The sequence below is a fragment of the Hirundo rustica genome (assembly GCF_015227805.2).
Source record: "Hirundo rustica isolate bHirRus1 chromosome 33 unlocalized genomic scaffold, bHirRus1.pri.v3 SUPER_33_unloc_1, whole genome shotgun sequence".
Lineage (NCBI taxonomy): Eukaryota > Metazoa > Chordata > Aves > Passeriformes > Hirundinidae > Hirundo > Hirundo rustica.
Genome location: NW_026690190.1, coordinates 158790 through 181546, shown reverse-complemented (window position 1 = coordinate 181546; position 22757 = coordinate 158790). Strand labels below are relative to the sequence as shown.

Below are 22757 nucleotides of genomic sequence, written 5' to 3'. Positions count from 1 at the left end.
TTGGACACTTCCCTTGGAGCGTCTCCAGGGATGGAATGTTGGGGCTGTCACTGTTGTGTCACACAGATGGGAACGCTGGGGCTGCCCTGGTCCTGCCCCACCCCAACAGCTCTGCCAGCTCCTCGAGGGGGCACAAAGGCTGAGCCAAGGGCTGAGAACTGCAGAGTGGGCTGAGCTGGGAGGGACCCACCAGGATCATCGAGTCCAGCCCTGGCTCTGCACAGACACCCCAACAATCCCAGCCTATGCATCCCTGGGAGCAGTGTCCAAAGGCTCCTGGAGCTGTGGCAGCCTCAGGGCTGTGACCATTCCCTGGGGAGCCTGGTGAGTGGCTGAGCCCTCTGTAGGGGAAGAAGCATTTGCTGATCTCCAGCCCAGCCCTGTCCAGCCTTGGCCCCAGCCCCAGCTGTTCCCTCGAGTGCTGTCCCTGCTCCTCTGAGGCAGGGGTCGGAGCTGCCCCTGCGCTGTCCCTTGGGAGGAGCCACAGCCCCCAGGGAGCTCTGAGCTCTGTCTGCTCTGCTGCAGCTGAACAAACCCAGTGCTCTCAAAGCACCGGGGAAAGGTCCTGCCCCTGGCTCAGGGCTTGGCCAGTGCCACGGGGAGAAAATCAACATCCAGCTTCTGCCCCACAGCAGGGAGGAGCACAATTCTTGGATAAGAGAGACTCTTTCCAAGGGTGTGCAGGGACAGGACAAGGGGGAATGGCTTCCCACTGCCTGAGGGCAGGGTGAGAAGGGATATTGAAAAGGAATTCTACCCTCTGAGGGCGGTACCCAGAGACGCTGTGGCTGCCCCATCCTTGGAAGTGTCCAAAGCCAGGCTGGACAGTGCTTCCTGTCCAGGAGTGGTGGTATATGGTGGGGTGAAGATTGTGAGAGTGGGATGGGGTCTGGATGAGACAGCTGAAAGCTGAGGATGATGAAGCTGAGTGTGACCCCCATCCTGAGTGGGTTCTGGGGTATCCCACATTCCTGAAGGAATTCACAGGTATCTGCGGTTCCTGTACACACAAGGTCATGGTGTACAGGATTAGGTACAGCCCCAGCCTGGCTCCCTGGGAGACTCAAGGGGCTGATTGGCGTTGTGCTCTCCTGGGGACACAGTGCTGAGACCCTTCTGCTATCCCCTTCAAGTTCTCCCTCCCAAACTGGTGTGGCCTGCGACAGTCCCAGCGCTTCCAGCTGCTGAACGACTGGGCCAGCCCTGTCCTGACTGCCCCATCATTGATTATCCTTTTGAAAGAAATGGGCAAGGAGATCTGCTCCTTTTTAACACCTTTATTAGGTCAGCTCTAGCTGGGGGGCCTGAGATGTTGCGCACACTGCCGCTGCTCCCGCTGGACGATGCTGAGGAGGAGGTATTCAGTTGTGCCACACAGCAGAACTGGGGCTTCCATTCTCACGAGAGTCCCTGGGAAGACGCTGGCTCATTGAAGGTCCGGGGGGTCATGCTGAGCGAGTGTTATTTAACTTATGGTGACGAGACCCAGACCCCCAGTAGACAGTCAGATGTTCTTCTCTGCTTGCCAGTGTAATTTGGAGTTCTGTCCGGGCAGCAGCTCGTTGGCTCTAAGGATCTTTGAGTCTTAATTCCACTTCCACTGGGTGCTTGAGCCCATGGGAGTTCTCTTATTTGCATGCCCTATGATGTCATTGGTCACCATTAGAGGTGTGCCGGGAGCAGTGGAGGCAGTGCTCAACAGGAAGGAGGATGTACGCTCAAAAAGGAGTACAGGCATGAGCTAAGGGGCATTCAACAAGAATATTAACAGGGCAGGGTATAAGGAAGGCACTTATAAAGGGGTACAAGCATGAGATAAGGGGCATTTAACAAGAAGAACATTAACAGTGTAGGCACTTACAAGGTAAGTTATAGCAATATTGGGTAGAAAGAAAGCACTTACAATTATAATATTCAACGGGGTTAACATTCTTGTAAAATACTCAAAAATTAACCCTTTGTCCTCTACACTTTCACTCAGGTGAGCCCTGCCAGGTTGCCTCCTGATCCTGCTCCTCCTCCTCCTTCTCCTCATCCTCCTCCAGTGCCCACCATGGCCTGTGGGATGTTGATCCCCTTACCTGGCTCACCTGGAGCTGCTCATGGCCATCCCACAGTGGGCATGGAACACCCCAGGTTGCCAAGATGGGGGTCACTGTGTCCTCTGAGGGGGACATGCCCCAGGGAGAGAGCCAGGGAAGCAGCAGGAAACCAGAGCCCAGGGCAGGATGTGACTCATGGGCACTGGGACACGAGGACAATATGAGCACAGGCCAGGGATCTTGGGGTGCCTCAGGCATCCTGGTACATCAGGAGATGGGAAAACGCCCCCAGCCCTTGTGCCTAGCTCAGTCCTGCAGGGATTTCCTTGGGGCCACGTGGCCATTGGGCTGAGCCTGCCCACCCAGGAGGAGGGGCTGAGCCTGGCCGTGCTGTACATGCTGCACATCTCCAAGGAGGAGAGGTAGAGCCCTGTACAGGTCTGCAGCCACATCAGGTGAGCTGGGGTCTGGGGGGACAGTGTGGCACCCATGGGACAGCCTGGCATTGCTGGCGCAGCCTGGCATCCATCAGGACAGCCTGACATCCATGGAGACATTCTTGATTTATTAAAATATGGATATTGATCAAATATCAATACCCAACTGTGATGGACAAAAGACTCTCTAGCAGTTTAGAGTTAGAAAGTGTAAGTTTAATGTAATGCTGGGCAGGTGTGTGGGATCAGTCCCTAATACACACTGTGAAGGTGATTACAGGTGATTACAGAGTCTATTTATTTACAAAAGTGTTGAATACCCAAAATACTAATACATATGCATAGCATAACACCCCCCATTCTCTGTTTCATATTATAATTAGTTAAAAAGCTATTAAGCATGTGTAGTTTGTTCTTTGAAATGGGTCAGTGGTCTTTTAAATGGGGAGGACTTGTAAAAAGAGGAAGTAAGAAGAGCCATTCTCATTCTAAATTTTCAGTCTTTTCAATGGATAGCAAGACAAATGGAACCTGGTACAACTCCAGTTTCCTGTTTCCATGATTGTTCCATGGGTTTCTGGATGTTAGAAGATTTACAATTGTCTGTGTTCTTAGATCTATTTATCACTTTCTTCTGTTTCTCATAATAAACACAGCTAAACAAACACAAAAATGACAAGCAATTAGTTATTTAGATCCGGGATTGCTATCCTAGATCCGATTCCTTTCAACTAACCTTTAACTTCTAATTATTTCTGGCACAGCTTAACTATCTCTCTATCTAATTCCAGCAAAGCTTATCTCTAGCTAAAACCTTAACTTTTCTAAAATCTTTAATTCCTTTGAAATTCATCTCTCATTTCCCAATTCTTCTTTGAAATGAGTAATTTTCTTTACACAGTATATGGATTCTTCCTCATCTATCCAGGCCGCATGGCCAGCGTCTCTCAAGGCCAAGCCATACGCCTTCAATAATGATGTTAAGGCTGCCACTCGTCATAGCATCCTACAATTCCAAATAAGTGTTGCAATAGATAGAACCAGACTTATGCCAACTAAGATGAGCAATACAATGATAGAGTGGATCAAGGCATTAAGTATACTAGTTGCTGTTGGTGACCATGCAAAAAGCATATCCCACCAATGATGAGACAAGTGCTCTTCAAATCGTTTGAAAACCCTTTTGAAGGTTTCTGTGTCATGGTGTATTGTCTTTTTCCCTGCATCTTTAATTTCTTTCAAAATCTTTTTCAATTCATGATGTTTTAACAGCTGAGTGACTAAGGTCAAATTCATTCCTATAGGCACAGGCAATATTTCCTGTACAGTAACCAGGTTTGTTATGTGATGGCCCCAATTATGCTGATGTGTTATTACAGGTGCCCAATAGGAGAAGTTGCATTCTTCAGTTTTAACAAAATTGCAGACACATAAATTGAGTTTCATTCATGATTAGGCCATCTATCATTATGGTGGGACGTGCTGTCCTGAGACAGACACAACCTTGTTCTGTATGTACCAGTGAAGTTCTCTGGTTGACTGAATGCCTTTCAAAGTGACTAATGCTTTGGTCCATGTCCAAACAGGTATCTTTGTGATGTGCTAAAGTCCTTTCACATATGTATCCTAATTGTTTCCTAATTGAACAGGGTTCTAGGTTAATGGTTTGCCATTTCCCTTCAATTTCTCATACCCACATTCTGTGTTCAGAAGGATACAGTACTGTCCCCTCATGATTTAGTCCTAGGGTGACTATTGGATGTATCAAGCTCACTGATGCATTGTGTATGGTTAAAGCAAAGACTGTCACCACGCTCATCAAAGGGTTATAGGTGAAACTGACTAAAACACACCAGGACTGAAGCTCCCTCTCCATATCAGAGGCATTATCCCAAACAATTTTGTGAATTACAGCAGGAAACGTTCCTTCTCCACCTTCCCTGATGACTGAGGCAGCCACTGACTGCATCCACAGTTGTGCTTGAGTACACACAAGAGCCAGAGAAATGTTTGTACTAGCTGTGCATAGCACATTAATTATCACTTCATGGTCTCACTCTTCTGTATCTTCCCATTCTGGTAATATTTTGGACAGTTTCCAATGATTGACCTAGGGCCAACAAAGAGAATTCGAAAGGCTGCTGTAATTTAACCAAATCTCTCCCCACTTGTTGACAACTCGTTCATTAACACTTCTGAATTCACTGTATTCAAAACTCCTTTTCCTGCTTACAACAACCCACTAAAAATCCCTCTTTCTCCCAAAATTAGAGGGCATGCATTTTTGCAGCCAAGTGGTCCAATCCATAAAAGAATTCCTGAGAACTGGGACACACTCTGGCCGGATGGCAGAAGCATTTACCTGCATTCCCATTTGTACTCATTTCAGAGGCCATTCCGTGTTAATCAACAGCCTCTGAATTCTTAATGTTTTCTTAATGGCATATGGCCCAATTTTAGTAATTATGGGAGTTATAAACTGTTCCTCTTCCTCTAAAGTAACTGGAATTTGGGTTGTTTTATCCTTCCTCAAGTGGGACTTAGTGACACCTGGGTGATGTTAAAGTCAAGATCATACCCTTTTGGTGCACACCCTTCAATTTTGAGTCTAAACTCAGGACACGTGGATAAGCATTGGTCACAGCATTCAGGACCAATTTGGATGAGTTCCATGAGTGGATGGTGGGCCTCATGGAATCCATCCTGTGCAAATGCATATTCACATCCCCAAACATTTGCTCCTTCCCACGTATTTACATTCATAACTCTGAGCATTTTGCCTAAAGCCTTATGAGACTGAAAGTCATAAGCTTTCCCTTGGCATCAGTATATCCCAGTTACACTATACTTGCATGGTGCTGCTTTAACTCCTGTTATGGTTGTGGCAATGAATACAAAAGTCACAACTTTCCACATTATGTCCATGATAACTATAAATCCATTACTTGTTATTCCAAGTAACTTTCAGCTTCAGTTCTTCGTCACCTGATGTAACCCCCCAAACTCCTTCAGGGGCCTTCTTCACCTGGGAGTGATGAATCCAAGCTTTCTATTCTTTGATCTTGATTTCAGTGAAGGTAGTGAGGAGCACCTGGAATGGTGCCTCCCACTGCAGTTCCAGAGTCTCCTCTGCAAAAGACTTAACATATACATAATCCCCCAGGTTGTACATCATCTACTGGCCCATATAGCACTGGCCCACTAGCAACGGCTCTGAGGCACCCTGGCCACCCTTTAGCTGTTGTGTCCAGCTGCTTGGAGAGGTAGGCGTCTGCCACTGGTACAGGCCCAGGTTCTGTGCTAGTATTCCCAAAGCAATCCCCTGCACTCCATGAGAAAACAAAAAGAATGGTTTACTCATGTCTGGAAGTCCCAAGGCTGGAGCTGACATGAGGGCCTTTTTTAGTTGGTCGAAGGCTTGGGTTGCTTCTTTTGTCCATTGAAGGTCCCTACTCCCTTCCATGATCAAGGCATAGAGAGGTTTAACGAGCAGCCCATAGTTATAAATCCACAGTCTAAGCCACCCTGTCATGCCTAGAAACGTTCTCAGTTCCTTTACTGTCTGGGGTTTCAGGATTTGACATACTGCTTCCTTGCGATCTTGCCCCAAGGTCCTTTGTCCAGCACTCACTTTGTAATCCAGGTAAATAACTGTCTGCTTCACCGTCTGGCTTTGTTTCTGGATGCCTGATACCCCTGCAGGCCTAGAAAATTTAGGAGGCTTACCGTACAGTCCACACATGTTTCCGGGTTCCAGGTGGCTATTAAGAGATCATCCACTTATTGAAGTAACTGTCCTTCTCCTGGTGAGGGTTCCCAAGACTCTAAATCCTTTGCAAGCTGCTCTCCAAATATGGTGGGTGAGTTCTTGTACATGTGCAGTAGTACGCACCATGTGAGCTGAGTTTTGTGTCCAGTTGGCAGGTTTTCCCATTCAAATGCAAAATTTTTGTGGCTGGCTTTGTGGAGAGGGAGGCAAAAGAAAGCATTCTTCAAATCTAAAATGTTAAACCAGATTAGTTCAGGTGTTAAATAAGTTAGCAAGGTATAAGTGAGTCATTAAAAACCTATACAGTCATGGACAAAGACCCTCCAACTAATTAAAGTTAGAAAGCGGTATGTTTATTCACCAGCAGGAGGTACGGGAGTCATCTCCAAAAGGCGTGACAGCCCCAAACAAGGTTCTTTTCCCTCTATTTCTTCTTCACAGTCTTACATACAGTACATATGCATAACCCCAGCACCTGCCATCTGTTGTAGTGCATTAATTTGATTTATATTGTATTTCACTTTTATATTGGGTTTTGTAATGGTTTCTTCTGAACCACCCTGTTCCCTTGGAAAATGTATCACGAGGTTTGTCCCTGCTCCTCCACCCCGCCCATCCTCCCACACTGAAATGTAACCCAACTCTGTTCCACTCCCACTTTATCCCTGATTAGGGAGTGGCTTGTCCCTGCCTCTAGCCCCTTCCCCCTGGGTAAAAGCCCTGGGACCACATGGGGAGATCTCTCGCTTGCTCTTGGGACCGGGACGGGGAGGGGGACCAGACTGAGCTCCAGACTCTGCAGGGGCAGGACCCCAGAATAAAGCCGTGGTCCCCCCTGGACCAAGGGCAGGCTCTTTCCTTTTGCCATCACCAGATGCCTGCTCTCTCTAAAGGAAAAGGTTTGCAGCCTCCCTGGGATCTGTTGGGACCCTGAAAGGAAAATTCCTTCTGGCATGGTTTCTCTCTCAAGCTAGCCAAGGCAAAAATGGCACATGGGCTCTGAGGGAGAGAGAGCCACTTCACCCATACCCGCTCTGTATTAAAGTGAGGCTATTAGTTGTTCACACGTGCGCAGTTCTTCTCTTGAATTGGGTCAGTGGTCTCAAATTAGGTCAGTGGTCTTAAAGTATGAAGTCAGGAGAGTCTTCATCAGGTCTCTGTGACTCTCTGGCACAATCCAAAGTCTCCTGCTTCGTGATTGATTGATACCAAGTCCAGGTGCTGGCCATTGTTCTTTCTGGTTTCAATCTGTTCTTATGACGGTTCACTTACTCCACTTCATCTATAAACAAGCTCATAATGAAACAGTTAGCTCTAGCTTAGGCATCTAATAATCATTAGCCTACCATTTAGTAATCTAACTTACATCTCAATCAATATAAATTGCTTCTAACCCTTAGCTAAAATCTTAACTCTTTAAAATCGTGTTTCATAAGGGTTGGCAACCACTGGGTACAGACCATCAGTTACTTTATTAACAGCCCTTAAATCCGGTACTAACCTGTATGACCCATCATGCTTCTTTACTGGCAGAATGGGAGTATTAAAATCAGATTGACACTCTTTTAATAGTCCTATCTTCAAAACGCTCTTAATGATTGGACTTATCCCTTCTCTGTCCTCCTTTTTCAAGGGATATTGTTTAACCCTTACCTGTTGTTCTCCTTCTTTGAGCCTGATCTGCATGGGTAATGCATTCTTTGTCTTTCCTGGTATATTAGAAGCCCACACCCCAGGGAATACCTGATCCATTATTTTCCTGGTATTTTCTTCTTCATTTGCAGCTGCAATTTCTTTGGTTATGAGCATTAAACTTAACAGTTCCACATTTTGTTGATCTTTTACCTCCAAACTAATTTTGCCATTTTTGAATATTATTTTTGCTTCCAACTGCTCCAGCAGATCCTTGCCCAAAAATGCAGATGGAGCATTAGGCATGTATAAAAATCAATGGATTCTCCATTGTTTCCCCAATTTATACTTCAGTGATTTACAAAAATAGGCTCTTTCAGATTGGCCAGTTGCCCCTCTTACCATAACATAGTCACTGGTTACAGGTATTAGGGCCTTATTCAACACTGAAAATGTTGCCCCTGTATTTATTAAAAATTCCACTTGTTTCTCTTTGTAACCCAGTTAGATTATAACCAGAGGGTCCCCTAGGGTAGAGCCCTCCTGTCCTCTTCAGTCCCTTATGTGAGCAACCACCTCTTCTCCTTTCCGATCACCTCCTCTCTGTTCATCACTCCTTCTCTGTTCTTGGCACTGATTCTTCCAGTGTCTGAATTTCTTGCAAAATGCACATTGGTCTTTTCCTTGCCTCAGTGCACCTTGCCCAAGTTTTCCCTTTTCCCCCTCCCTCTTACTACTGCTATCAATTTATTGATCCCCTGTTTATATCCTTCTTCCCAATTGCTAAAAACTCTCTATGCCTCATCCAATAAAGTCTCTAAGTTCCAGCTGTTTGGGTCCCAGATCTTCTGGAGTTTCTGCCTGATGTCTCCTGTGGACTGACCTGAAAAGAAATTCACCACTTGCTCTGTCCCTTCATCAGATCCAGGATCCAGGCTGGTATGTCAATGCATTGCATCCCTCAAATGACCTAGAAATTTAGAAGGTGTTTGAGAGGGACCCTGTTTAATAGCATATAGGGCTGACCAGTTTATGGTCGTAGGGATTGCTCTTTCCAGCCCTTTCACTGTTAATTCTTGGTATCTCCTCAGCTGCCCTGATCCCTCTGGATTATTCAGATTCCAACCTGGAATCTTGAAGGGGAAGTACATCCTTAACATCCTCCTCTGTTGTTCTTCAATCGTCCTCTGCCAAATCTTTTTTGCATGACCTAACAATATCCTAAAACATTTCCTGAGGCTCCTGCCTCTCTGTCCAAAGGTGATGCATCCTCTTTTTTTCCCTGAGTTCCTGCAAAACTCCATGCCCAGCTAGGCCAGTTGTTTTCCTCTCTGGGTTGTCTTTCTGCATGCAGGGACAGCCTGCTCCTTCTACTTCAAGATTTCTTTCTTGAAGTGTGCCCATCCTTCCTAGACACCTTTGTTTTTAAGGGCTTTTTTCCTAAAGAGAATCAGTACTTTTTTCAATACTCCCCAAATCTGCATCCCAAATAGGCCAAAGTCTGCTCTCTGTGAATCCAGTGTAGAAGTTTTGTTGGTGCCCCTCCTTCTTCCACAAAAAATTTAAAAACTCAATAATTTCATGGTCACTGTGCCCCAAACAGCCTCTGACCACCACATCTCCCACCAGCCATTCTCTGTTTGTGAACAGCAGGAGACAGAGCTTTCCTTGGCAGTGGCAAGAGAAGGAAACCTCCCCAAAGTGCAGCTTGGAAGGTTCAGCCTGCAGGTGAGGAAAAAGAAAACTCACTGCCAATGGGTAGAATTTTGGTGCTCGAGGTGTCCCAGCATGAGCCTGGGCCATGCCCTGGCTCTGTGTGCCAGGAGCCGGCAGCGCTGGGTGCAGGGAGCCCAGGGAGGGCACAGAAATGCTGGGCTGAGAAATGCTGGGGGGGACAGCGAGATGGGTGTGTGCAGCCGGCCAGGGCACAGGAGCAGCACGCACAGGGGCACAGCCTGCAGGAGAGATGGCCAAGGGCTGGGCAGGGCTGGCAGGGCCACAGGCACCCAGGCCTTTGTCCCCTGGGCTCTGGCAGCGCCTCTGGAGGCCCCACAGAAGGAACTTTCCTTCCAGGGGCTGCACTTTGCTTCTGCCTCGCCCCTCCCTGAGGAGCCTGGCAGGGCTTGCAGCTTTATGACATCTGTCCTTGCTGCCCCTGCCATCCCCCTGCCCCACAAACAGCCCCGAGCCACCCGTGAGGGACAGGCCCTGCTGTGCCAGGCCTGGCCTCAGGGCTTGGCCTTTCTGCTTCCTCCAGCCAGCCCAGGCCTTGCTCAGCATTGCAGTTCCCTGCTCACAGCCTTTGGCTCCCTGCAATCCTGGCCTCAAGGATCTGCTCGCACCAGTGCCTGGGGAGCCTTTGGCACTCCCTGCCCTCACTGGGGCCCAGTGATGCTCCAAGGGACTTGGAGTTTTGCTTCTGCCTCCTTGAGCAGCTTCTTCAACCTTCTCTCAGTGCCCGAGGGTCCCGGAAGGAGCCCCAAATCCACTGTGGGGCTCATGAAAATACAGAAAGCCATCAGAAGCTCTTTGTCTTCAAGTCTCCAGAGCTTCTGCAGCTGCTTGGAGTCAGTTTGGAGTTCGGTTTAGGAGGGAGATTTCAAAGTGCACCTCCTGATGTTTTTTATTATTATTATTATTTTAATATATATAAAGGGTGTTTTTGTTTTTTTTTTTTTTTTTTTTTTTTTTTTTTTTTTTTTTTTTTTTGGAGTTCAGAGACCAGATGACAGAAGCATTCTCCAAGTGATCTTGATGCTGAATGTCTCCTCTGGGTGGTCTGGGCATGTAGAAGAATGAGCCCTTTGCAGTCTGACCCTGTTAGGATAATCTGCTCCTCACTCCAATCTCACCACATCTGACATCACCCACCTGGAACTGGAATCCCCAAACATAAAAAAATTAATATTTTTTCTTGATAATTAAAAAGTTTAATTATAATTGCATTTTTCTTATTATTCTGTATTTTTACATACTATTTATTTATATTAAAAATCTATATAATTTAGCAACCAAAGAAAATCATTTGTCGATGGTTCTAAGTAACACAATTCCCTTCATTAATTAATTGACCACTACTGGCCATGGATTTCTCCCTCTTTATGCTAATTAGTCCTTTTTTTTTTTTTTTTTTTTTAAAGCTTTTGTCAGCTTTTTGATCATGTTCACAGACAGGGTAAAAGGGGCCACTTTGGGGTCCATGGAGACATTTCTGGGGCACATTTGGAGCGGTTTGGGTCTGGGGAGGGAATTCGGAGAGAACTTGAGGGTCTGGAGGACACTTGGGGGAGCCGGGTGGGCACTTGGAGGGGCACTTAGGGATTCAGTCGGACAATTCGGGATCCGGGGGAGCACTTGGGGGTCCAAGGGGGCACTTGGGGGTCAGGGAGGGGAATCTGGGGGCCCTTCGGGGTCCGGGCGGGCACTTGGGGGGCTCTGACGGGGCTCTCTGCGGCGCGGGGGATGATGGGAGTTGTAGGCGCGGGTATAACACGGTTCAGTCGGGCCGCGGAGCATCACGGGTGTTCGAGGCGCAGCTCCAATGGCTCTCAGTGAGGGGCGAGGCATGACGGGAGATGAAGTCACGGCTGGAATCGCCCTCTAAGTGCGCCGCCGAGCATGCTGGGAGCTGTAGTCCCGGAAGTGGCTCGATCTGGGCATTTGAGGGTCCGGGAAGGCACTTGGGGGTCACTTTTGCGTCCGAGCCGCGAATTGACGTCCTCGAAGGGAACGTATGTGGTTCGGGAGCACTTGGGGGCAGCTTGGGGAGCTGTAACCGGGCTCTTTAGGGCGCGGGGCACGGCAGGAGTTTTAGGCGCGGAACTGTTTTATGAGGGGCTCTGATGCCGAGAGGGATGATAGGAGATGAATTCCCAGGAGTGCCCATAACGGGCATCGATGGGGTTGGAAGCATTCAGGGGATCCGGAGACGTTTTTGCGGGGGTTTCGAATGGGCACTGAGGGGACACTTAGGGATGCTGGAGGATCTGGAGGACACTTACGGGACACATGGGGGGAGGATACTGGGGGGGGGAGGGGGGGGGTGTCTGTGGAGCGCGGGGCATGACGGGCGTTGTAGGCAAAAAGAAACAATGGCGCCAACACCAGGCACACCCCCCCACACACACATTCCCCCCCTTCCAGGCCCTGACTCCCAGCGCTGACTGGCTGCAGGCGGTGATGGGTGGGAGCCTCGGCAAATGGGAGGCGGCTGAGGCGGGAACAGCCCATTCAACCACTTCAGTCCTTCCCAGTATAGCCCAGTTCACCCCCAGTACAACCCCAGTGCCCTTCGAGGCTCCCCCTGTAATGCTCAGTTCATCCCCAGTACATCTTGGTATCTCCCAGTATGTCTCAGTGTACCCCCACAGTCCATCCCAGTCTGACCAGATTCCCCCTCAGCATTTCCTGTGTTCCCATGTTGTCCCAGTTCTCCCCAGTATCACTCCAAGTATGTCCCAGTATCTCCCACAGTGTTCCCAGCGTTCCCCAGTATGTTCCCACCCTCCCCAGTGTTCCCAAGGAAACTTGAACTTCTCACAGTTGCTGTGGCACCCAAACCCAGCAGTAGGGTCAGTACAGTGTCCATGGCCACAGCCCCTTGCAGTGGCCCAGTGCAGGTTGGGATGATGATCCACCCTCACAGCTGGCCCAGGACAGGGCTGGAGTGGTTTTGGTGGCACCTTGGGCTGGCACACACTTAACGAGTGTGTCTGTTTTTAGAGGGGAAAATTAGGAGGTTTACATTGCTTAAAAAAATAGAAAACCCCTTTTTTTCCTGAGTGCAGGCAGCTCTCCAAGCAAAGCAGGTCCCAGGTGAGTGAGGACAGACAGGATGGGCTTGGGGAATGTGCAGCAAGGTTGTCCACACTGGGTCAGATCTCAAGGCACAGCTTCTGTGACCAGGCCAGACCTCCTGAGGAGAGGCCCTGGATCAATATCAATCACAGAACGCTGCAATCACCTCTGCTCCAAAAAGAACAGTAGTAAAATACATCCTTTATAACAGGAATGTGTATTTCTTAGAAGCTCTTTGAATTCTTTCTCCATAACTATCATAGAAAACCTTCCTAATGAACTGCGCCAGACCAGAGGGAAATCAAGGCAGAGCCATGGTTTGTCAGGACTTGCTTGATCCCAAGGAGCCCCGTGGTGTGTTTGGTGCTGAGCCCTCAGGGCCTGAGAGGAGATTGCACAAACCTTTCCAGCAGTCCAAGTCACAGGAAAAACCCAAAGTGTCTCACAGCATTCATGGGTCCCACTGAGGTCCATCCCCAACACAGGCTCCTCATGGACTCCTTGGAGGAGAGAACTGGAGGCCATGATTGCCCAAAAACCTCTCAGAGACTCAGTGTGGAAAGGAAAACCCAAAGTACCTTAAAAACCCTTGAGTATCTCAGAGCATGAACGAGCCCCACTGAGTGTCAATACAAAGCCTCTCTAGGGACTCATTAAATATTTGATAATTGGAGGCCATGACTGCACAAACCTCTCAGGGATTCAGTGTCAAAAAGTAGTACTTTAATGACTCTTGAGTACTTTGAGGCATTAATGAGCCCCACTGAGTGTTGTTAATGACAAAACATCTCCAGGGACTAATTACAGCAGATTAATTGGAGGCCATGATTGCCCAAACCCCTCAGAGACTCCCAGGCCAAAGCAAAACCCAAAGTCCTTTGGAAAACCTGCAGTCCCTGGGGGGCATTAAGGAGCCCCCCAGGGCCATTCCTGCCCAAGGCTCCCCAGGGACTGGTCCCAGCAGATCCCTGAGGCCACTGGGATGTGGGGGGATGCTGAGGGCAGGACAAGGGGCTGACAGTGCCCAGCCTTGCTGGGGCTGTGCCAGGAGGCCCCAGGGCCTCAGGACAAGGTGTCTCCTCACAGCCCTTGGTGGCACAGACCCTGCTGTGCCCCAGGGCACCAAGACTTGGCTTCTCCTGGGCACTGCCAGCCCTGCCAGGGCCCTTGGCCATGTCCAGCACAGCTTGTCCTGCGCTGTCCCACAGCTGCTGCTGTGTCCCTGCAGGCTGCACACTCCCATCTCGCTGCCCCCTGGCTCTGCTCTGCATTTCCCTTTCTCTTCTCCCTCATATCCTGGGATGGAACGTGGGAGAATGGGTCAAAGCTGTACCAGGGATGGTTTAGACTGCACAGGAGAAAGTGTTTCTTAACTGAGAGGGTGCTCAAACACTGCACAGGTTCCCTGGAGAGGTGGTTGATGCCCCAAGGCTGTCAGTGTTTAAGAGACATTTGGACAGTGCCCTTAATGACTGCTTTCACTTTTGGTCAGTCCTGGAGGGGTCCAGCACTTGGACCAGACCATCATTCTGCTCTGAACTGCAGATCTTTCCCAACGGGACTATCCTGCTCTGGTCTATCCCATTCCATAGTCATACGTGTACATGGATCCCTGCAGCAGCTGTGCTCAGACACTCGTCTGCTCAGCAGCTTTCCCTGGATTCCAGTCTCACCAGCTGAGGCATTTGGACATCTGAGCCCCAAAGCCACAGCCCCGTTCCAGGTGCTGGTGCAGACCAGACACACCCCACAGCCCCAAATCCTTCAGTCCAGTCTCTCTGGTCATTGTGGCCGGCACCATTGGCAGATGGGCTGTTTGGTGCCCTCCTCCAGTGCTGCCCTCACACCCCCAGGCTCTGTGCTCAGGCAGAACAGAGATTTGCTCACACAGGAGGTAGAATTCAAGTTTAATGAGAAGACAGGACAGACTGCTCTGGTTGTGGTCCTCCCCTCACCTTCCCACAAGTCCTGTGCTAGCCAAAACTGCCCTTCCCCTCCATCCCATAATGTGTCCTACATGCCAGGGTAACAATCCCCTTAGTCCAAATGGTGACCTGCTCTCAGTGACTTTCGGGTTTCAAACTTGGACCCCAGGGCTGATGGCTGTCCAGGAAAGGAGCTGGGACAAGGTGTCCATTGCTGAGGAGCTGTAATTTGGATTGTCACTTGCCACTGCTCCTCTGTGCTCTTCTTTGTTTTGGAGATGGGCTCTAAATGAGCTGGTGGCTCTCCGGAGATGGGCCCAGGAGCAGAGAATGAACTGAGTTTCTCCTGCTGCCATTGTTGGTGCCCTGCCTGGGTGTGCAGATGAGTCTCTTATCTCTTAACCTGACACAGCCCAGCAGGAGCTTCAATCTCCTGAGGCAGCCGTGTTTGAAGGCTGCACACACAGGCACTGGTATTATGTAACAGATGATACCAGATTCTTGGGATGGCTTTCCAGAAATGCACCATGGTTAGGGGAAAAGCTTTGTTCTTGCCCTGGCAATGGATTTGTTCAGGGCCAGGATCACAGATTTGTTCCGAAGGCTGTAGATGAATGGATTTAAGAATGGGTACAGAACTGTGTTCAGCAGAGCTACAATTCTGTTGGTCCTCAAGGAAACATCTTCTGCAGGATGTGTGTAGAGAGCAATGCAGCTCCCATAGGCAATGGATAAGGTGATGAGATGGGAAGAACATGTAGTCAAAGCTTTCTTCCTCCCAGAGGCTGCTGGAAGATGCAGAACACAGAACAGGATGCAGATGTAAAATGCCAGAGTCAAACATAAAGAACCCAGCACAACACATGATAAGAGGACCGAGTCTATTTTCCAAAGCAGGCTGGTGTCAGAGCAGGACAGTTTGAACAAGGGGGAGTTGTCACAAAGGAAATGGGGGATCTTGGAGCCACAGAAAGACAGCTCAGAGAGGAAAAGCAGCCGGTAGCTGAGCAGGGCAAAGCCAAGGACCCAAGCAGCAACACCCAGGTGGACACAGAGCTGAGGCTTCATGATGACAGCATAGAGCAAAGGGTGGCAGATGGCAACATAGCGGTCAAAGGACATGACAACCAGCAGGACAAACTCTGTGCAGCCCAGGGCAAAATAGAAATAGTTTTGGGCAAAGCAGCTGCTTCGTGAGAGAGTGTTCTGACCAGAACTCAGCATGACAAACAATTTGATGCTTGTGGAGGATGTAAACCAGATTTCCAGGAAGGCCAGGTTGCAGATGAAAAAGTACATGGGGGTTTGCAGGTGGTGATCCACACACACAAGGAAAATGATGGTTGCATTCCCCATCACTGTTGTCAAGTACATGAGCAGAAGCACCCAAGAGAAAAACAGCTGCAATCTTGGATCAAGCTCTGGGAAACCCTCTAGGATGAACTCAGTAACTGCTGTTTCATTTTCTGGTGCCATGCTGAATTCCAGCTCATCCTGCTGAGACAGGAACATGGAAAATAGAAGCATGATAATTTCCCAGTCTGGACAAACATTTCTATCCTTCCTTCTCTGCTTCTTTCTTTTCCTGCAGTCTTGCTATACAGCACAGAGACTGTGCTTCCAGCAATCCTCACACCCTGATTGTTCTGTTTCCCATTTCAGGTAGAGTCCTTAGAGATTTTGTTGTCTTTTGTCTACCTTTCCCAAACACTCCCAAAGAATTCTTTCACCGGAACAGAGGATTCTGAAGAGGCTGCTGGCTATTTCCCCCATTCCTGGGAAATTCCCAGCTTATTCAGACCTACTGCAAACATCTCTCACACCCCTGTGCCAAATACCTCTCATCTACAGCACAAGCACTAAACTGAAATTACATCAGTCTGTCCATTGCAATCCCTTGTTTCCACTTTTCAATACTTGCCTTTGGACCAGGAGTTCCTGAGGATCTGTTGACTCCAAAATAAGCAATCCCAAGAATCTCTTTTGTGACCCACCGCTTTCTTCCACAGCTTTTTCCTCTGCAGCTCTTTGTGAAAGGAAAGGGGAGGGTGGAATAGGGACCAAGTACTTCTTGTTTTTGTACTACTGTAAATGAGGACTGGAATTTAGTATGGATCCACACAGAATGTCACAATCTCAGCTGTCATCTGTCTGCACCAAAATGCACCTGTTCCCATGCAGTCTGTTATTGCTATTGCTATCAAATAACCCTAGTGCAGAGCAAGTGGAAAGTGCCAGGAAGAGATTTGTAACCTTCCTTTTGTGTGCCAGCTGGGAGCACTCAGTCTCCAGAGTGTTCTCTTGTCTCCACTGACTACAGAGGGAGCCTGGAGAAAACAAATTCTCCTGGGTGCCTGCAGGGGACGAGATTAAACTCAGTATTCAAGTCTCAAATCCTGGATTGATTGATTAATTAAGTTACTCTGTTTTTAAACCAAAATACGCACCTAAGAAAAGAAACATGAGAAAAATATATTAAATAAAGACTGGTGCTTTCCCTTTCAGCATTTTTGTTTTGCTTTTAAACATGGAGAAGAGCAGAGCAGATGACTTTTAAAATAGAATGATTTAAAATGCCAGAGGGAGAAGGGGAGGGAAGGGGAGGGGAGGGGAGGGGAGGGGAGGGGAGGGGAGGGGAGGGGAGGGGAGGGGAGGGGAGGGGAGGGGAGGGGAGGGGAGGGGAGGGGAGGGGAGGGGAGGGGAGGGGAGGGGAGGGGAGGAGAGGGAGAGGGAGGAGGGAGAGGAGAGGAGAGGAGAGGAGAGGAGAGGAGAGGAGAGGAGAGGAGAGGAGAGGAGAGGAGAGGAGAGGAGAGGAGAGGAGAGGAGAGGAGAGGAGAGGAGAGGAGAGGAGAGGAGAGGAGAGGAGAGGAGAGGAGAGGAGAGGAGAGGAGAGGAGAGGAGAGGAGAGGAGAGGAGAGGAGAGGAGAGGAGAGGAGAGGAGAGGAGAGGAGAGGAGAGGAGAGGAGAGGAGAGGGTCTGAAGAAGTGAAACAAAGCTCTGTTGATGTGCAACCAGCACTGAAGTCATCGGTCCCCTGAGTGGGCAAGGACTCTCCCATCTCATTGTCCACACTGAAAGACTGCTCTGAGACAGGCCATCAACTTGAAACCAAGGGACTGAGTTCAGTCAAGAGCCTTCAAAATGAACCAGCTCCAAATGAGCAAAAATGAGTCACCTTCAAAACTGACTGCGAGACTGAAATGTTTGGGAACTCTCCAGGTGGGAACTCAGGGCAGCCCTAGAGATGGGCAGATCCTGCTGTGCCCAGGCCAATTCTTGTGCATAAATGCAGTGATCACCACCATGGATGGAGGCTCTGACTGCTTCAGAGAGCCCTGCAGCACCTTCTGCTGCACATCTGAGCAAAACTGAGCAAATTACAGTTACTTCAGATGCTTCCACACTCCAGTGACCACAGGGCAGGTGGATTATCAGAAGCAATCAGAACAGTTGTAAGTGAAGCCACATCTGATGCAGCTGAAGGCTCTGTTGCAAAGGTCACTCTGGTTCCAAAGTGTTATTCTGCAATTCAATCAATCTTTTCCCTGAGGGCTCATCAAAGAATAGCAGAGGAAGAAAGAAAAGAGACTTGGTGTTAATCAGCATGCACAGTGTAAGAAAGAGAGGCATTTGAAAAGGGACTGTCCGCAGTTACAACACAAAACCCCCCCTCTCATGGCCATCACTGATGGTCATTGAGGGGAACCAGAGGATTCTTTCCCAGCAAACCCTCTGGTCACAGCTCAGCTGAGGAGGGAGAAGGTCAAGGAGGAGGTAGAATTTTTAATGGGTACAGGAGCTGGTCACTCTGTGCTAAATACAGCTAAAGGAAACTTGAGTAATGATTCTATAACAATCATTGGTGCAACAGGGAATAATGAAACTTGGTGATTTTTCCAGCCCATTGATTTTAAATTAGGAAAACAATGGATGAGTCCCTTGTTTTTGTATCTAACCTATTTACTAAAGCCTCTCCTTGGATGATTTATTGGAAAAAGTGAATGCTAAAATCAAGATTAAAATGGCAAAATGCAGGTTATTACTCCAGCATCCCATTATGTGGAAGCCTCTATTTTTGCACTACAGTTTTCAAAATCTGATGTGGTCCATCTGCCATCTCTATCACTTGGGGATGCAGTAAATCTGGTTGTCTGGGCTGGAGAGGTGCTCTGGTGACCCAGAAAAGCAGAGCATATAAAAAATAAATTGAAACCCTGAGCAGTTCAGTAAAGCAAAAGCAATACCCTTTGAAAATTTAAAGTCATAAGGAAAAATTGATAAAATAAGGCCTATTGAAGGAATGTGAATCCAGATTTAATACCCCTATTTTTCCAGTTAAGAAGGCAAAGGGAGAGGATTAGTGGCTGGTACGGGATCCTAGAGCCATAAATGAGACAGTAGAAGATATACACCCATCAGTAGCAAATCCCTGTACCTTGCTAACAACCTGGAGTGAAAAATTAAAATGGTTCACAGGATTTCATTTGAAAGATGGCTTTTTAGGTATCCTTTTGAGTATTGTAAGCCAAGAACTATTTATTTCTGAATGGGAAAATCCAAACACAGGGAGAAGAACCCAACTGACTTGGGCAGTCCTACCACAGGGGTTTAAAAATACTCCCCTCGTATATGGAAACCAAGTGGCAGAAGAACTGGAGGAATGGAAACATCAGAACCCTCTTGGAGTCTTGTTCTGGTACAAAGATGACATTCTGAGGCCACTGAAACTCTGCAGCAATGCTGGGGTCAGACTCTGGCATTCTGGAATTTTCTGGGACTAAGTGGATATAAAGTACAAAGAGTCCAGACTACAGAACCCTACCTGGGATTTGAAATCCTCCAGGGACAAAGGAGGTTGGGACAGGAAGAAAAAAAAAGCAATTTGCCAACTCCCACAGACACTAACGGTGAGAGAGGCGCAGGCATTTCTCGGGTTGGGGGGATGGTGTCGGCTGTGGATCAGCAGTTATAGGCTGCTGGTAAAGCCTCTGTGCGAGCTTCTGAAGGCAGCTCAGCAGGACTTTATAGTCTGGACTGGTGATTCATGGGCTGCCTTTTCACAGCTCCAGCGAGCCTTCCTGCAGGCCCTGCTTTGGGGCTCCCAGACCCCATGGACCTCTTTGATCTGTTTCCCTGTGAGAGACAAACCCCAGCACTGGGAGTGCTGTCATAGTTCCTGGGGACCAGGGCAGGGCTGTGGCCAGCTTTTCACAGCAACAAGACAATGTCAGCCAGGGCTGGCTGGGCTGTCTGAGGGCAGGAGCAGCTGCTCTTCTCCTGATCCAGGAAACTCAAGAACTGACTTTGGGATGGAGAATTGTAGTTTAAAAATTTTTACAATGCACAGCTGAAGATGAAACCTCCTGCAGATCTGAAGAAATCTGGACCAAACTTCCCTCATGGTTACCCAGCTGGACTTGGTTAAAACATCTGTTTATAATGGTCACCACAATAATTACTGTATGGTTTTAGCTTGCATCGAGATTTAGCGTTCTAGTGCCCTATGCTATAAAATGAAATAGAGATATTGAGAGACCAGTGCCCATAAGGAACTGAGCCTCAGGAAAAGGGGGGACTTGGTGAGGACAGTAGAACAGAACAGCACAGCCTTGGAGAAACAGATAAAGGATGTAACTCACACAAAACACAAGCAGGGTGCCAGCTCAGCTCTGCAAGGCTGACAAAGCAGAAATTATGCAAACCAATGCTATTGCCCTTACTCCAAAGCAGGAGTCGAGGAACAGCCACCTGAAAAGGACACCAGGTGTTGGAGACAGACCCCAAAGAACCATATAAGGACTTCTGATAAGGATTGCAATTATGTAATGGAATACATGTCCATCAAGTAAGCAGGGATAGCACATGAGTATGTAATCAGTGTGTCTGAAAAACACTATTCACATAACACTTGGGCATTCAGTTAGAGGGTATCGCTGAGTGCCCAGTGCTGCAATAAAGAATGGCTGCTTTCTGAAACTAAAAGTTGTGTTACAAAGTTCTATTTGGCCAGTTTTGATATCAAGGCACACACTCATAGGAAGATGGGAGTATTTAGGATCAACAAGCTCAGGGTCCCCTGTTTTTCTCCCTTGTAGGTACACATAACTCTCAGTAGAGAGTGATGATGATGAAGCCCTGCAGTGTCACAGGGTGCCCCTGATTCCATGAGGCTCTGCAGTGTCACAGGGGACCCTGGGCACCAAGAGCATCAGGAGTGTCACATGGTCCCCTTTGCTCCATGAGGCCCTGCAGTGTCACAAGGTTCTGTTTGTTCTAAGAGGTCCTGTAGTGTCACAATTTTCCCTTGGTTCCGTGTGCCCCCACAGTGTCACAATGGCCTCTGGGAAACCACGAGGCCCCGCAGTGTCGCAGGGCCACCTTGGTCTCATGTGTCATTCACACAATGGGAACAGCACTGGTGAGTTCTCATCATCTCATTCCCCTTTATCCAGGGAAAGTCAAGGTCATTCTTGTCTGCTCTCTCCTGGTAGGACAGCTGTGAGGAAGAACAATTCTGTCTCTCTTAGCTGTTAAAAACCTGTCTTAGAGGTTCACAGAGTGGAAACAAGCAGTGTATGAGCCTCTGAGTATATTTATATTTCCTAAATGTGCTCTGTGCTTTGTCAAGGTAATGGTGCCATCTGCTAGAGGGCAATGGCTCTCGTGCCTGCAGAACCCCTCATGACCACACAGGAGAGATGCTCCCCAGACGGGGATGCTTTCCTGGTGTGGGGTGACAGACACAGGCAAGAAAGGCAGAGAAGAGAGAGATGTCAAGGAGAGACATTTGCAAGGCTCTGTCCAAAGCAGGTGAGATGAAAATCACTGTGACACTGGGGGTTGTTCCTGGAGTCACACACAGAAATGTCAGGGCTCTGTCAGGTGTGCACCCCTGAGCTGGGCTCATGCCCTGCTCACAGCCCCAGGGCTGTTCAGGGACATGAGTCCCTCCCTTGCACGCACACAGACAGGTCATTGCAGTACGGGCAGGGTCCATCTGGGCTCTGCTGCCACTGCCAGAGCCTGGCAGGGATCTCAGCCTTCCAGGTGTCACCCTGCCTTGCCTGAGGTGCCCCATGGCCGGAGGGATGGACAGGGGGAACTCTGTGCACAGGAGCTCATCCCAGCCCTGCACTCAGGGGTTCCCAGGGGACATCACACTCTGGAAACTCCAGGAACAGCTGAAGGTGTTTGTGCTCACTGGGTTTATGTCCCCTCACACACACAGGATGTTCAGGGCCATGTCTTGTCCATGCACTGCAAACACAGACTCCTGACCAGTCGCTTGATGTCCCTCCACAGAGGGAAGAGCAACTTCTCTGACCCAGGGTGAGAGGCCTCTGCTGTAGCAGTACTGGCTTTGCAAGGGCACTGCTGGGGGGCCCCACCCTGAACAGTGCCACACTACTGCTGGTCACTGCTCTTTTCCTCTCCAGGGCATTGTGCTGGGCACATCCTTGAGAGCAAATTAGGAACAGGACTGAAGCTTTCCGGCTGTGCGCTGAGGAGATGCCCTTTCATGATGGTAATGCTGTTGCAGAGCCCAGCTCTGCCCCAGCAGTGCCCACGGCCTGTCCCTGCCTGCAGCTCCTGGGCAGTCACACAGCAGGACTGGGACTGAGCTGTCAGAGCCCTGAGGCCTTAAACCAGCACAGGGACTCTGAAGGGGAGTGTGGAGGTGAAGGAAGGGCAGGTTATGGAAGAAGAGCCCTGGGGCTCCCTGACAGTGAGGAGCATGGGTTCCCTTTTTTCCTCCACCTCTGCACATAGGCACCAACCCTGCAGCTCCAGAGAAGTCAGAGAGGAAAGATGTCAGCCACCCAAGGCAATACAGAATTATTTATTTTGTGTAAGCACATAGGTAGTACAATTCCTTGGTTATATGGTCTCTGGGTTTGCTAGAAAGGCAAACACTGAACTAAAAATTGTATAGTCAAACATTTATGCGAGAACAAATTCTCAAAAGTGTAACAGCTGTGTCAGCAGCAAAAAATACAGGACACAGAGTGAGCACAAATGAGTTACATAATAACAGCTATGAAGAAGAATGAGAGTTTATTGCTTCTGAAAACCATGCATAATCATTTCTCTCAGGGCATCCTTGAGCTCCTGGTTCCTCAGGCTATAGATGAGGGGGTTCAGGCTGGAGGCATCA

The 22757-nt window shown here is 48.7% G+C and overlaps 1 protein-coding gene across 2 annotated transcripts; it reads right to left on the bottom strand.

Annotated features, from left to right (window-relative positions):
• Positions 1 to 14572: 14572 nt before the first annotated feature.
• LOC120747592 (olfactory receptor 6M1-like) lies at positions 14573 to 16691 on the bottom strand. 2 transcript variants are annotated; one of them, XM_040053603.2, is made up of 2 exons: positions 16524 to 16691; positions 14573 to 16099 (listed from the first exon to the last, which is right to left on the bottom strand). In XM_040053603.2, the coding sequence occupies exon 2, from the start codon at positions 16076 to 16078 to the stop codon at positions 15134 to 15136; it is 945 nt and encodes a 314-aa protein (XP_039909537.1). In that variant the 5' UTR covers positions 16079 to 16099; positions 16524 to 16691; the 3' UTR covers positions 14573 to 15133. The 2 variants fall into 2 exon arrangements, with proteins under 2 accessions (XP_039909537.1, XP_039909536.1); XM_040053602.2 differs by having other exon boundaries at positions 14573 to 16096.
• Positions 16692 to 22757: the final 6066 nt, after the last annotated feature.